Source organism: Chiloscyllium punctatum, chromosome 21 (genome assembly GCF_047496795.1).
Source record: "Chiloscyllium punctatum isolate Juve2018m chromosome 21, sChiPun1.3, whole genome shotgun sequence".
Taxonomy (NCBI): Eukaryota; Metazoa; Chordata; class Chondrichthyes; order Orectolobiformes; family Hemiscylliidae; genus Chiloscyllium; species Chiloscyllium punctatum.
Window position 1 is genome coordinate 9,164,812 of NC_092759.1, and position 15,464 is coordinate 9,180,275.

The following is a 15,464-nucleotide window of genomic DNA, read 5'->3' on the forward strand; positions in this document are numbered from 1 at the left end:
TCCTCAGATACTGAAACAGTCCATGTTCAAATGCAGCAGGGCCTGGACGATATACAGGCTTGGGTTGAAAAGTGGCAAGTGACATTCATGCTATACAACTGTCAGGAAATGCTCATCTCCAAGGAGAGACAGCCCAGGATATACATAGAATCATACCATACAGAAGGAGCCCTTTGGCCCATTGCATCTGTACCAAGAAAAAAACTACTGCATATCTACACTGTACAGTCTTTCCAGGAGGTAAAAACAATGACTGCAGATGCTGAAAATCAAATACTGGATTAGTGGTGCTGGAAGAGCACAGCAGTTCAGGCAGCATCCAACGAGCAGCAAAATCAACGTTTCGGGCAAAAGCCCTTCCTCTTTCCTGATGAAGGGCTTTTGCCCAAAACGTTGATTTCGCTGCTCGTTGGATGCTGCCTGAACTGCTGTGCTCTTCCAGCACCACTAATCCAGTCTTTCCAGGACTTAGCCCATAGTCTTGAATGTTGTGTAATTTTAAGTGCTCATCCAAGTACGTTTTAAAGCTTGAGGTTTCCTGCCTCAACTATCCTCCCAGGCAGTGCATTCCAGCTTCCCACCACCCTCAAATCTACTCTAAACCTCCTGCACTTCACCTTCACGTTATGTCTCCTTGATATTTGACCCCTTCACTCGGGGAACATGCCACTCATAATCTTATCCATGTAAATCAAGCCCCCTCTCTGCAAGTCACCATGGATCCCATGTGCTCTTACCACCTTTATCAGTCTCCCATGTGAGACCTTGTCAAAGGTTTTGCTGAAATCCAAATGACCTACATTGGCCTCGTCTACACACCTGGTTACCCCTCAAATTTCAATTAAATTTGTCAGGCATGGCCTCCCTCTGACCAAGCCATGCTCTCTCTTATCAAACCTTGTCTCTCCAAGTCGAGATTAATATTCTCCTTCAGCTTTTTCTTGAATAGTTTCCCTACCACTGATGTGAGACTCACTGGTTCAGCTCGACCAGCCTCCTTAAAAGGTGGAACTGTATTCATTGTCCTCCAGGCTGCTGGCATCTCTTCTGTGACCAGGAGAAGTTAAAAACTTGGGTCACAAGCAGCATGGTGGCTCAGTGGTTAGCACCACCGCCTCACAGTGCCAAAGGTTGTCTCACATGCAACTCTTTAGGAGGAAAAAACATCATGAGAAAACAGAGAGAGTAGCAGGGAGAGGTGTACCGCAGCTCCCGAACCCAGCAACTGCTATTGAAAAACTAAAACTAAACATCCTGGCTCTGGGAGAGCTTGACCCCAAACGTTCAGGCTGCTTCTATTGTACCAACATTTACAAAGCATCCCAAGGTGCCTCAAGCTGTTTATTGGATTCAGATAGACAGCATTTCATGTTTGTCTTCCACCTGTCTTCAAAACAAAAAGGACAAAATACACTTAAAGCCATAATATTGCTACACCCCAGCCCCCAGTTCTTCTGAAGCACAGAATGTTCCAATCCTTAAGGCAATAAACAACTCCTTTTAAAGCTTTGCTTGACTGTTTCTTGTAAACAGTAGGTAACCCACATCACCCATTAAGCTGTTGACCTCATTGCCAAGAAATCCCTTGGCAAAAACTCTTCATTGTAAAGGATGCCCAGATTAGTTAAGAAAAATCTTCCGGATAGCTCTTAAAAATAGATATGTATTCCCAACAAAGCAGGAAATGTTTCTGTCCATGTGCCAATCAGTTCCTTTCAATCCGTTTGCACCTTGGCCTTCTATATTCCAGTCATTATAAACTTAGTTTACATAACTTCTTCTTGTGATCTTGCATTCTTTGACATGGTAACATTCCAGTGAACATCTGCACACCTTTCAAGATTATTTGGTCCTGTGTCAGATATGGTGTCCAGAGCTACTTTACTGTGTTGCTTTCTACAATTATTGTGAAACATCCTCCTTTTCATAGTCAAGACCTCTCATTGTAAAAGTTAAAATTCCATTTTAATTATATTTGTGGACCTGGCTCTCTCATTTTAATGATCAGGGCACGCTTTAACCCCTTTGGAGCACAGCACCCCCTGAACTGAGTACAATTCTGAAGAGTATTTGTGAAGAGTGGAAAGGCACAGCAGCGTCGGAGGAGCAGGACGTCAACGTTTCGGATTAGGACCGTTCATCGGGACACCAAAGTCCCAAACGAAAACATCAACTGTCCTGCTCTCCGATGCTGCACGATCTGCTGTGTCTTTCCTTCCAGCTCCACATTTTATCCACTTTGACTTCCAGTGTCTACAGTCCTTTCTATCTCCAAGTCGCTGAGAAACAAGTGAATTGGGTTAACTAGCAAAGGCAGGGTTGTGAGAATGGTTTAGTGGCTGTTGCTGAGATGTGCAGGCTGAATAGCCGCCTCCTGTACTGTTTTACATTTTTATGAAAACAAACCGTCTCGCACATCTGCAGAGAAGCTCCACCGATTGTAGTTTTGCACATTCAATTAATCTGCCAACGTCGCTTTGTAGGTTTCTCTCTTCCCCCCCCCCCCCCCACCTTGATCACTAATTACCACCAATCTTTGTGTCATTAACAAGCTTAAAAGTTTGATCTTTGTTATGTTATCAGGGTTGTTAGTAAATATATCGAGTAGTTGAGGCCCCCAACACACATCCTCATGGGATCCCACTAATCACCAGCTTCCAGTTTAAGTGTCTACCTGTTGTCCCTACTCTCTAATCAACGACCTAACCTGTTTGCTTTGACTTTAGCTCAGTCTTTCATTTGAGCCACATAAGAATGCTTGTGGAATTTTATCAAAGTCACCTCCTGAAAAATGTTGGTTTGGATCATTAGACAAAAACGCACCTTCACCACTGGCCGGGCCAGCATTTGTTGACTACAACTAGTTACCCAGAGAGCAGTTAAGTGTCAACTGGCTGTGGGTCTGGAGTTTCTGTTGTGTGATAAGCTTCTGTTATTTTGCTGACTTAAAGACATTGTCACCAGGTAAGGATGGCACTTTACTTCTCTAAAGGACGTGACTGATCCAGATGGTTTTTCCCTGACAGTCGGCAATGGTTTTTCATGGTCGTTACAGATATTTTTTATTGAATTAAAATTCCACCATCAAGGATTCTAACCCATATCTAGAACATTACTAGGGTCCTTGGATTAAAAGTCTGGTCATAATACCACTAGCCACCATCTCCCCTTACTTTTGCAATTTCTTCACTTACTTCCTTTTACACCCTGTGCGAATTAACTTGATTTGATAGGCTGAATGGCCTCTAACTGAGCTGTGCTTATTTTCTGATTCAACTTGTGGTTTGATTGGTATTTTTGACAGTGGATCTGAACAGCAGTTCCACTGGCCTTCCCAGTCTGGATACCTCAAGATTAATGCATCTTCTTGTCTGACAGGTTACCATAGTGACCAATGACATCATGACTATAGGAGGTGATAGTGGCCACTTACGCTGCCAAGGTGATGTGGAAAAAGCTGATGTGGTTGATGGTAAGTGAATGCATTCCAAACATACTTAGTTTCAGGTGATCTTCCAGTGTGGATGGCAAGAGAGGAAACTTTCAGCATCACGAGCCTTCCATTTAAGCCTAAACTGGCTGTGCAAGCAGTTATTTTTCCACTAGTTATCACTGCGAGCGATAATGAAGGTTTATAATATATTATCATTTGGGAATTTGGATTAAAAACTGAGGTAAATGAATTTTCAGTTCTGTCGAATTGATTTTTTTTCAAAGCCATTTCTTAACGGAGAGTATTTTGGGTGGCTCAGTGGTTAGCATTTCTGCCTCACAGCACCCGGAACGGGGCTCAATTCCACCCTCAGTCTGTGTGGAGTTTGCACGTTCTCCCTACGTCTGTTCTTTGTGGGTTCCTCCCACACTCCAAAGATGTGCAGGTTAGGTGGATTGCCATGCTAAATTGTCCATAATGTCCAGGGATGTGCAGGCTCGGTGGATTAGAGATATAGTGCATCTGGGTGGGCTGCTCTTCAGAGGATCAGTGTCGACTCTGTGGGCGGGAATGGCCTGCTTTCACACTGTAGGGATTCTATTTTAAAGAAAATTTTTTCAAAAGTTGTGTTAAATGAGTTTAAATACCATTTTTGAGCAAGCATTTCATTTCAGCTAAATGATAAACTACCTGCAGAGTTAACTGAGGAAGTGTTTATAAAGCTGGACCTTTTTGACATGGAAAAAGATGGGTCAGTGGCTGCAATGAGGTTTCAGTGGAGGAGAACCCGTTTCATGTCAGCAGAAGGGCAGTTTAGCTTGTTGCATTTTCAAGCTTTAAGAGCTGGCAAGAAGTCTTAAAACTGTTTTCGCACTCAGTCAGGGAAAGTCAATAAAGAGGTCAGTGTCCGTGTACCTCAGGGAGAGACAGTAATGGAGAGGATTGCATCTGGTGAACGTACAAAGTTACTGAAGCGAAAGGTTTGCGAACTTGTCAGTTAAGCAAGAAACTAAATAGTTAAGATAGGAGTGAATACTTCACTGGGGTTGAGTGCCTGTAAAGGATATTACAGAGGAAGGAGTTAAATTTTATCTTTTGGCTGAGTCATAATATCTTTCTAAATTGACTTCCATAGTTTTGCTTTTTTTTCCTGTTGTGTGATAAGCTTCTGTTATTTTGCTGACTTAAAGACATTGTCACCCTTGTGTTAATATGTTCAGCGTCTCACCACCATGGTAGCCAAACTGCAAAAGTAAAACTTCTGACCTATCAAGTCAGGTTTCACTCTAAGATCGGACTTCTTGAGAATTGTCATACAGTTAGGATCATAACATAAGACCAGACCAGAAGAGGAAAGACTTAGTTGTGTAGCACCTTTTCTCAGCCTCAGGACACCCCGTTCTAACCAGCAGGCAGGGAGCAGGCAGGCAGTTCTGTGGCTGAAGACATGACCCAAGGATGGTGTGGTGCCTCTCTGGTTCCAGGGTCAGGGATGACACAAAGGCTGCAGGGCATCCTGAAAGGGGAGGGTGGCGAGTTACATGTTGGTACCAATCATATTGGCAAAGTGAGTAACGAGGTCTTGCATCAAGCATTCTGGGAGCTAGATGGTAGATTAAAAAGCAGGATCTCAATGGTTGTATTCTCTGGATTACTCCCAGTGCCACGTGCTAGCGAGTATGGAAATAGGAAAATAGGACAGATGAATGTGTGGCTCGAATTGGTGCAAGACGGAGAGCTTTAGATTCCTGGATTATTAGGGCCATTTTTGGGGGGAAGGTGGGACATGACCAATTGGAACGATCTGCACCTGAACCACACTAGGACCAATACCCTTGCAGGTGGGTTTGCTGATGCGGTTGGGGAGGACACATCATGCTACAAGTGAAAGGAAGCAAGTCAGAGTCAGTTCAGCTGTACGGAGTGTCAAGAGAGTAAGACTAGAACATAGAACAGTACAGCACAGTTCAGGCCCTCCATGTTGTGCCAACCTTTTATCCTACTCTAAAGTCAAACTGATGTACATACCCTTCATTTTACTATCATCCATCTGCCTATCCAAGAGTCACTTAAATGTCCCAAATGTCTCTAACTCTACTCCCACCGCTGGCAGTGCATTCCACACACCTACCACTCTTTGTAAAGGACCTGCCTCTTACATCTCCCCTGAAGCTTCCTCCAGTCACCTTAAAATTATGCCCCATCACGATAGCCATTTCCGCCCTGGGAAAAAAATCTCTGGCTATCCACTCTATGCCTCTGATCATCTTGTACACCTCTATCAAGTCACATCTTATCCTTTTTCATTCCAATGAGAAAAGCCTTTCTTTATAAGACCTGCCCTCCAGTCCAGGCAGCATCCTGATAAGTCTCCTCTGCACCCTCTCTAAAGCTTCCACGTCCTTCCTATACTGAGGTGACCAGAACTGAACACAATATTCCAAGTGTGCTCTGACCAGGGCTTTATAGAGCTGCAGCATAACCTTGCAGCTCTTAAACTCAATCCTCTGTTAATGAAAGCCAACACGCCATGCGCCTTCTTTAAAAAAGTCGAGAGTGTGTTTCTGGAAAAGCACAGCAGGTCAGGCAGTATCCGAGGAGCAGGAGAATCGACGTTTCAGGCCGAAGCCCTTCATCAGGAATGCTTGGGTGGCAAATTTGAGGGATCTGTGGACGTTGGCCCCAAGATCCCTCTTCCTCCACACTGCCAAGAATCCTGCCTTTAACCCTGTTATCTGCATTCAAATTCAACCTTTCAAAATGAATCACTTCACACCTTTCCAGGTTGAACTCCATCTGCCACTTCTCAGCCCAGCTCTGCATCCTGTCAATGACCTGTTGCAATCTACAACAGCCCTCCACACTATCTACAGCTCAACCAACTTTCACATCATCCGCAAAGTTGCTAACCCATCCTTCCACTTCCACTTCCTCATCCAAGACTAGGTGGTCTTTAACGCTGTGTGTAATGGATAAGATTGCCGAGTTAAAAGTGTGGATTGACATCTGGAAGTGTGATGATGTCATCACAGAAAAATGGTCAAGGGAAAGGCTGGACTGGCACCTTAACATTCCAGACTCAAGGATCTTAAGACAAGGCAGAAAAGAGTGTAAAAAGGAAGGTGGTATAGCACTCTTAAAGAAGGTGTCAATTACTGCAATAAAGAGAGATGATATCCTGTAAGGGTCCTCAAAGGAGGCTTTGTGGGTAGAATATTAAAGAGGCAGACACTTTACTGGGAATTTATTGTAGTCGCGCCAAAGAGTTGGTGGGAAGTAGAAGAGCAAATATGTAGACAGTCCACAGAGGTGTGTAAGAGTAATAATTGAGTAACTATGCCAGGGGATTTCAACTTTCCAAACTTAAATTGGGATAGTCATAGTGTTAAGCATATAGATGGGGCAGGATTCTTGAAATGTATCCAGAGGAGTTTTCAATAAGGGACACCACAGTGTTGGCCTGCAAATGATGGCTTTGGATTGGTGAGGGAAGGCAGATTTTTATTAAAATAAAGCAGGATCTAGTCAAAGTTGACTGGGAACAGATCCTTGTGGGTAAGCCTACAGCGGAGCAGTGGCGGGGCATTGAGAAAGCAGCAGCAGTTAGTTCGGGTGTCCAGGTCAATTCCAGACTGGAAGAGGAAGAAGCGGAAGGCCTTGAGCAAGTCGAAAGGGAGCAGTTCAGCTGCAGCCTGAGAGGAAATGCAAGAGGGAAAGCACTTAGAAGAGCCAAAAGGGGATATGAGAAAGGACTTGCGAACAGAATGAAGGAGACTCCTAAGATGTTTTATCAATATATTAAAGAGAAGAGATTAACCAGGGAAAGCGTTGGGCTTATTAGGGACCAAGGGGGCAACCAGTGTGTGAAGCAGCAGGATATTGGAAGAGTGTTAAATGAATACTTCTCTTTGGTCTTCACTCTGGAACGGAGAATGTAGGTATGGAATTCAGGAAAAGAGACTGTGAGGAACTTGCACAGTTTGACACAGGAAATGAGGATGTATTGGAGTCTCTGCCAGGCTTAATAATGGAAAAAATCCCTTGGCTCAGATGAATTGCATCCCAGACTGCTATGAGAGGTGAAACAGGAAAGTGCAAAGGCTCTGACACAAAGTTTTAATTCCTCTCTGGCCATAGGGGACATGCCAGAGGACTGAAGGACAGCTAATGTGGCTCCATTTTGTAAGGAGGATGGCAGAGATGAGCCAGGAAATTACAGACTGGTGAGTCTCACATCACTGATAGGGAAGCTTAATAGATAAGGTTCATAGCCACTTGGAAGGGCATGGATTAAGTAGAGATAGTCAGCACAGCTTTGTCAGAGGGTGGTCACTCGATTTGATTTGTGATTGTCACATGTACCTAAGTACAGTGAAAAGTTTTGTTTTGCGTGCTATACAGGCAAATCATAACAAACAAAGATCAGAGCAAGGGATACAAAGTTATAGCTGCAAAGAAGGGGCACAAAAAGCAAGATCGACATTAGATTTGAAATTTGAGATGTCCGTTCAGAAGTCCAATAACAGCGGGGGAGAGGCTGTTCTTGAACCAGTTGGTATGTGTGTTTAAGGTTGCGTCTTTTGCCTGATGGGAGAGGTTGGAAGAGATTATAACCCCCAGATGGGTCTTTGATGTTGGCTGCCTTTCTGTGGCATTGAGAAATGCAGATAGATGGAAGGTTGGCTTGTGTGATAGTCTGGATGGTGTTCACAACATTCTGTAGTTTCTTATGGTCTTGGGCAGAGGAGTTGCTGCACCAAGCTGTGATGCATCCAGATAGAATACTTTCTGTGCTGCATCTGTAAAGGTTGGTGAGGACCTTTGTGGCCTTGCCAAATTTCCAAAATCTCTTGAGGAAGAAGAGGGTCATTGTGCTTTCTTTACCATCGCATCACCATAACTTGAAAGGGCACAGGTTAATCGGGGATAATCAGCATGGCTTTGTCAGAGAGAAGTCTTGCCTAATAAGTTTGTTTGAATTTTTCAAAACTGTGATGCAGGTTTGTTGATGTAGTTTTTGACAAGATCCCATATGGGGAACTGATAAAGAAGTTGAAAGCACATAGAATTCAGGGAAACCTGGCAAGGTAGATCTGAAACTGGCTCAGTAATATAACACAAAGGATAGTGGTAGAAGGCTGTTTGAGTGATTGGAGGCTGGTGTCCAGTGGTGTACCACAAGGATCAATACTGGGACTCTTATTATTTGTTATATACAGAAATGATGTAGGTGAAAATATGGGAGAAATGTTAAGCAAGTTTGCAAACGACACCAAGATTGGTAGGGTGGTTAATTGTGAGGTAAAAACAATGACTGCAGATGCTGGAAACCAGATTCTGGGTTAGTGGTGCTGGAAGAGCACAGCAGTTCAGGCAGCATCCAAGGAGCTTCGAAATCAACGTTTCGGGCAAAAGGAATTGTGAGGAAGATAGTTGTAGGTTGCAGGAAGACATAGATGGGTTGGTCAGATGGACAAAGCAGTGGCAGATGACATTTAACCCTCAAGTGCAAGATGATGCATTTTGGAAGAAACAACACGATGAGAGATTATTTAATGGTAGGACTCTGGGTAGCTTGGAGGAACAGAGGGATCTTGGGTAATTATTCACAGATCCCTGAAGTCAGCAGAGCATGTGAGTAGGATAGTTAAGAAGACATATGGGACATTTGCTTTCATCAGTTGTGGGACAGAGTATAAGAGCAAGGAGGTAATGTTGGAGTTGTGCAGAGTGTTGATTAGGCCATAGCTGGAGTACTGTGTGCAATTTTGGGCACCTCACAACAGAAAGAATATGATCATACTAGAAAGGGAACAGAGAAGCTTCACTTACCTAGGTTGGAGAAATGGAGCCATAAGGAGAGACTGGATAGGCTTGGATTGTTTTCTTTAGAACAGCGAAGACTGAAGGGGAACAGGATTAAGGTGTACAAGATTGTGAGGGGTACGGACAGGATGAATAGAGAGCAGCTGTTCCCTTGGTTAAGGGGTGAATCACAAGGGGATGTAGTTCTAGGGTAAAGGTCAGGAGATTCAGAGGGGATTTGAGGAAATTTGTTCACTCTGAGGGTGAGAATCTGGAATGTACTGCCTGAGAAGATAGTGGCTAGAAACCTTACATCCTTTAAAAAATATTTTAACAAGCACTTGAAATATCATAACATGAAAGGAAACTGGGTAAGTGCAGGAAATTAGGATTAGCACACCTTTAGTGGTAGCTATGTCGGTTCAAACTCAATGGACCTTTTCTGTGCTTCATGACTTTATGACTCTGGCTTTCTGGTGGGGTAGGACTCTCTACTCAATCCTGTCTCCTCCAGGTATCATCATAAAATCATAGAATCCTAACAGTGTGGAAGCAGGCCATCTTGTCCACACCGCCAGTCCGAAGAGCATTCCACCCATACCCCCAATTACCTTTTCCCTGTAACCCCACATTTCCCATGGCTAGTCCAGCTAACCTACACATCCTTGGACACTATGGGCAATTTAACATGGACAGTCCACCTATCATGCATGTCTTTGGACTGTGGGAGGAAACCAGAGCACCCCGAGGAACCTCAAGCAGACACTGGGGAAAATATGTGAATTCCACACAGTCGCCCGAGGCTGGAATTGAACCCAGTTCCCTGGCGCTATGAGGCAACAGTGCTAATGACTGAGTCACCGTGGCATCCGCAGGTATCTAATAGGTAATTTTGTTCTTTCCCATTAGCCCTCTGTTGTTCTTTCCTCAGGTATTAAGGAGAATTTGTGCTGGACACCACCGCCTGAAGTCAATCCCATGAAAACATGTGAATATCAAGCACTTTGTGCAAGGTTCAAGGAACTCCTTCCATTGCCAGGTGAAGAGAGAGATTTTCATACTTTGGAACCGATTTGAATAACAAAGATACTGGGGACAGAGGTGCTGGTCATCTGCGCCAGGGTATCAGCAGCAGCCAAACCCTCAAGTTTCAACAATGGGCAGATTATTGGAACATGGTTAGACTGAGAGCATGACAGCTTCTGGCTGCAAAAGTGTCATTATTGTATGGAACTGTTATCAAGCAACGAGATTGGGTTGGAGAGGTTGGATTTGTTTTCCTCAGAGTGAAGGAGATTGTGGGGAGATTTCATCAAAGTGTATGCAATGATGACAAGATTGAATGAGACAGACAAGGAAAGGCTTCTGTCAGTTGATGGTGCACGGACTAGGGAACACAGATTTAAGATTTTTAGGTGACAGAGACAGGGGTGGAAGCAGTGAAGATGCACAATTTCAAGAGGAAATCAGACACATGAATGAAGGAAATAAATCAGCAGGCGCTATAGGAAAAGGATGGTGTGAATGGGACCAAGTGGACAGTTCAACAGAGAACTGCAAGATTAGTCACGTCAGGATTGCACAAGCTGTGAGTATTACCTTGAGTTTGGGGGCATATTCACAGATCGTTCACATACCATGGACACTTCCCTACACATTACACTTGAAGCAAAAAACCAACCTCACTGCAAAAACACTCCACGTCACCAGCATTTGTGGTAAGATAGCAGAGTTAACATTTCAGGTATAGTGATCCTTCTTCAGAACGGAGTGTAGCTAGGAAAAGGTTGGTGTACAGGGTGCAGGTGGGATTGATGGAGGAGTAAACACTAGCTGGAGATGGAGCCCAGAGAGCATATTAAATGGGCAGACAAAAGAATGGGTAAAGCCGAATCAATAGCTGCTAAAGGGGACTACTGCTGGCTGACCATGAGTTGTTTGTGGTAGCAGCCGATGTGATGACAAGGCCTGGTGTGTGGGAGCTGGGGTAGGAGCGTGGGTCGGAGCGTGGGTGAAGGTGCTCAGGACCTAAAAATGATTGAATTCAATGTTGCCACCTGAAGGCTACATGGTCCCAAAGTGGAAAATGAGATGCTGGAGCACCACAGCAAGCCTGAGACAGTGGTGTTGGTCAGTGAACATCATGGTGTGTTAAAGTGGCCAAGTAACAGAAGCTCAAGATCAATTTTGCAGACAGAACATAAGTGTTCTGTAAAACAGTCACCCAGTCTGTGTTTGAAGTGTCCCATCACTGATATAGGAATGGTAGCAACCAAGTTATGCACAAGCAGACCACATAAACATCAAATTGGGGCAGCTGTAAAGAGTGTGAAGGAATGTAGGGACCTGAACGTATGTGTACACCGATCTCTGAAGGACGTGTAGAGAGGGTGTGGTTAGCAGAGCTATCTGACTAGAGGTATTGAGTAGAAAAGTAGGGAAGTTATTCTGAATTTTTGCTGAGCCTTATTAGGCACCGACTGGAGTATTGTGTCCACTTCTGGTACCCACACTAATTGGAAAGGATGTCAAGATCAGAGAGAGGGTGCAGAGGAAATTTCCTGAACTACTCCAGAGATGAGGAAGGTTTTAGCAATGAGGTTGGGTTGTAGAAAGTGGCCTTGTTCTCCCCGGAGTGAAGGAGATTGAGGAGAGCTTTGATTTCAATATCATATTCATATTCTTTATTGATATATAAGGAGCAAGAGGGTAATTAAGGAAAGGGTTGGCCACTCTGGGACAAAGGAGAAAAGATATGTGTGGAGTCAGAGAAAATGGGTGAGATTCTTAAGTACTTTGCATCGCTATTCACCAAGGAGAGAGACGTGGCGGATGTTGAGATTAGGGATAAATCTTTGATTTCTCTAGGTAAAGTCAGTGTAAGGAGGGAGGAAGAGTTGGGTATTCTAAAAGAGGTTAAGGTGGACAAGTCCCCAGGTCCAAGTGGGATCTATCCCAGGTTACTGAGTGATACGAGAGAGGAAATAGCTGGGGCTTTAACTGATATATTTGCAGCATCCTTGAACATGGGGGAGGCCCCAGAGGACTGGAGAATTGCTAATATTGCCCCCTTGTTTAAGAAGGGTAGCAGGGATAATCCAGGTAATCACAGACCTGTGAGCCTGCCGTCAGTGGTAGGGAACTTGCTGGAAAAGATACTAAGGGATGGGATATATACCCATTTGGAAGAAAAAGGGCTTATCAGTGATAGGCAGCATGGTTTTATGCAGGGAAGGTCTTGTCTTACAAATCTAATAGAAGTTTTTGAAGTGGTGACAGTGATTGATGAGGGAGGAATGTAGCTGTCATATACATGGACTTTAGAAAGATGCTTGATAAGGTTCCTGTGGTAGGCTGATGGAGAAGATGAAGTCACATGGGGTCCAGGGTGTTCTGGCTAGATGGATAGAGAACTGACTGGGAAACAGGAGACCAGAGTAGTACTGGAAGGGAGTTTCTCAAAATGGAGACCTGTTGATGTGGTTCTGTTCGCCGAGCTGGGAATTTGTTTTGCAAATGTTTCGTCCCCTGTCTAGGTGACATCCTCAGTGCTTGGGAGCCTCCTGTGAAGCGCTTCTGTGCTGTTTCCTCCGGCATTTATAGTGGCCCGTCTCTGCCGCTTCCGGTTGTCAGTTCAAGCTGTCTGCTGTAGTGGCCGGTATATTGGGTCCAGGTCGATGTGTTTGTTGATAGAATCTGTGGATGACTGCTATGCCTCTAGGAATTCCCTGGCTGTTCTCTGTTTGGCTTGCCCTATAATGGTAGTGTTGTCCCAGTCAAATTCATGTTGCTTGTTGTCTGTGTGTGTGGCTACTAAGGATAGCTGGTCGTGTCGTTTCGTGACTAGTTGGTGTTCGTGTATACGGATCGTTAACTGTCTTCCTGTTTGTCCGATGTAGTGTTTTGTGCAGTCCTTGCATGGGATTTTGTACACGACATTAGTTTTGCTCATGCTGGGTATCGGGTCCTTCGTTCTGGTGAGTTGTTGTCTGAGCGTGGCTGTTGGTTTGTGTGCTGTTATGAGTCCTAGTGGTCGCAGTAATCTGGCTGTCAGTTCAGAAATGCTCCTGATGTATGGTAGTGTGGCTCGTCCTTTGGGTTGCGGCATGTCCTCGTTCCGTTGTCTCTCACTTAGGCATCTGTTGATGAAATTGCGAGGGTATCAGTTTCTGGCGAATACCTTGTATAGGTGTTCCTCTTCCTCTTTTTGTAGATCTGGTGTGCTGCAGTGTGTTGTGGCCCTTTTGAATAGTGTCCTGATGCAACTTTGTGTGTGTTGGGGTGGTTGCTTTCATAGTTTAGGACTTGGTCTGTGTGTGTGGCTTTCCTGTAAACCTTTGTGGTGAATTCTCCGTTCGGTGTTCTCTGTACCATCACGTCTAGGAATTGGAGTTGGTTGTCCTTTTCTTCCTCTCTCGTGAATCGGATTCCTGTGAGTGTGGCGTTGATGATCTGGTGTGTGTTCTCTATTTCTGTGTTTTTAATGATTACAAAGGTGTCATCCACATATCTGACCCAGAGTTTGGGTTGAATTTGCGGTAAGACTGTTTGTTCTAACCTTTGCATTACTGCTTCTGCTATGAGTCCAGAGATCGGTGAGCCCATGGGTGTTCCGTTGATTTGTTCGTATATCTGGTTGTTGAATGTGAAGTGTGTTGTGAGGCACAGGTCCAGTAGTTTAAGTATGCCGTCTTTGTTGATAGGTTCAATGTCCTGTTGTCTGTTATGTCTGTCCAGCAGGTTGGCTATTGTTTCTTTGGCTAGGGTTTTGTCGATGGAGGTGAACCTGTGCCCAGCGGTGTTCCACAGGGATCCATGCTGGGACCACCGCTGTTTGTGATAGACATAAATGATTTGGAGGAAGGTGTAGGTTGCCTCATTAGCAAGTTTGCAGATAACACTAAGATTGGTGGAGTAGCAGATAGTGAAGGGAATGTCAGAGAATACAGCAGAATATAGATAAATTGGAGAGTTGGGCCGAGAAATGGCAGATGGAGTTGAACCTGGACAAATGCGAGGTGATGCAATTTGGAAGATCCAGTTCAAGAGCGAACTGTATAGTAAATGGAAAAGTCCTGGGGCAAATTGATGTACAGAGAGATCTGGGTTTCAGGTCCATTGTTCCCTGCAGATGGCAACGCAGGTCAGTAGAGTGTTCAAAAAGACGTATGGCATGCATTCCTTCATCGGACAGGGTATTGAGTACAATGGTTGGCAGGTCATATTGCCACTTTTGGAATACTGTGTACAGTTCTGGTCGTCACATTACCAAAAGCATGTGGATGCTTTGGAGAGGGTGCAGAGAAGGTTCACTAGGGTGTTGCCTGGTATGGAGGGCACTAGCTATGAGGAGGAGTTGAATAGATTAGGATTATGTTCATTGGAAAGAAGGAGGTTGAGGGGGGACCTGATTGAGGTCTACAAAATCATGAGAGGTATTGGCAGGTGGATAGCAAGAAACTTTATCCCAGAGTGGAGGACTCCATTACTAGGGGTCACGAGTTCAAGGTGAGAGAAAAGTTTAGTGGAGATATGTGTGGAAAGTTCTTTATGCAGAGGATGGTGGGTTCCTGGAACGCATTGCCAGCAGAGGTGATAGGGGCGGGCATGATAGCATCATTTAAGATGTATCTAGACAGACCCTTAAAAAATAGGCAGCAGGTTTAGATAGAGGATCTGGATCGGCACAGGCTTGGAGGGTCAAAGGGCCTGTTCCTGTGCTGTAAGGTTCTTTGTTCTTTGTAATGGGTGATGAACAGATCTAGATATGGCAGACAAAGAAAACTGTTTCCCTTTTGTTGATGGTGCCAGGACAAGGGGACACAGATATTGGATGGGAGGAAGGTGAAACATTTTCCATGGCAAGTGACATTGATCTCAAAGTCACTGTCCACTTGAGGCAATGAATGATTTCAAAAGAGGGAGATTACCGTCTATGGGCATCAGGGAAAGAGCAGGGAAGTGGGACTGATTGGAGTGCTGTATATAGATGCAGCATGATCTTAATGGTTGAATAGCTTCCTCTTGCGCTGTTATGACCAGATATTTTCTCGTAGTGGTGTTGATTGCAAGGTTAATATTGGTCAGTGCTTCTAACCAACGTGTAACCTCCACAACCTTCTGGGACTTGTACAGAGGTTTCACATTTCTACTGTCCTTTGAGTGGGTCAATGTCTTTGCAGATTTCTCACCTAAATAGCTGAGTGCTAATTTTGTGCCCAGTTGT

The 15,464-nt window shown here is 44.5% G+C and overlaps 1 protein-coding gene across 5 annotated transcripts in view; it reads left to right on the forward strand.

Annotated features, from left to right (window-relative positions):
• The window catches only part of neurl4 (neuralized E3 ubiquitin protein ligase 4), a 133,419-nt gene that overhangs the window by 98,500 nt on the left and 19,455 nt on the right, over positions 1-15,464 (forward strand). For all 5 annotated transcript variants that reach the window (XM_072591513.1, XM_072591515.1, XM_072591512.1 and 2 more), the window contains 2 exons: positions 3,379-3,472; positions 10,170-10,277. In XM_072591513.1, coding sequence (XP_072447614.1) covers positions 3,379-3,472; positions 10,170-10,277 — 202 coding nt within the window. The remainder of the gene's footprint in view (positions 1-3,378; positions 3,473-10,169; positions 10,278-15,464) is intronic.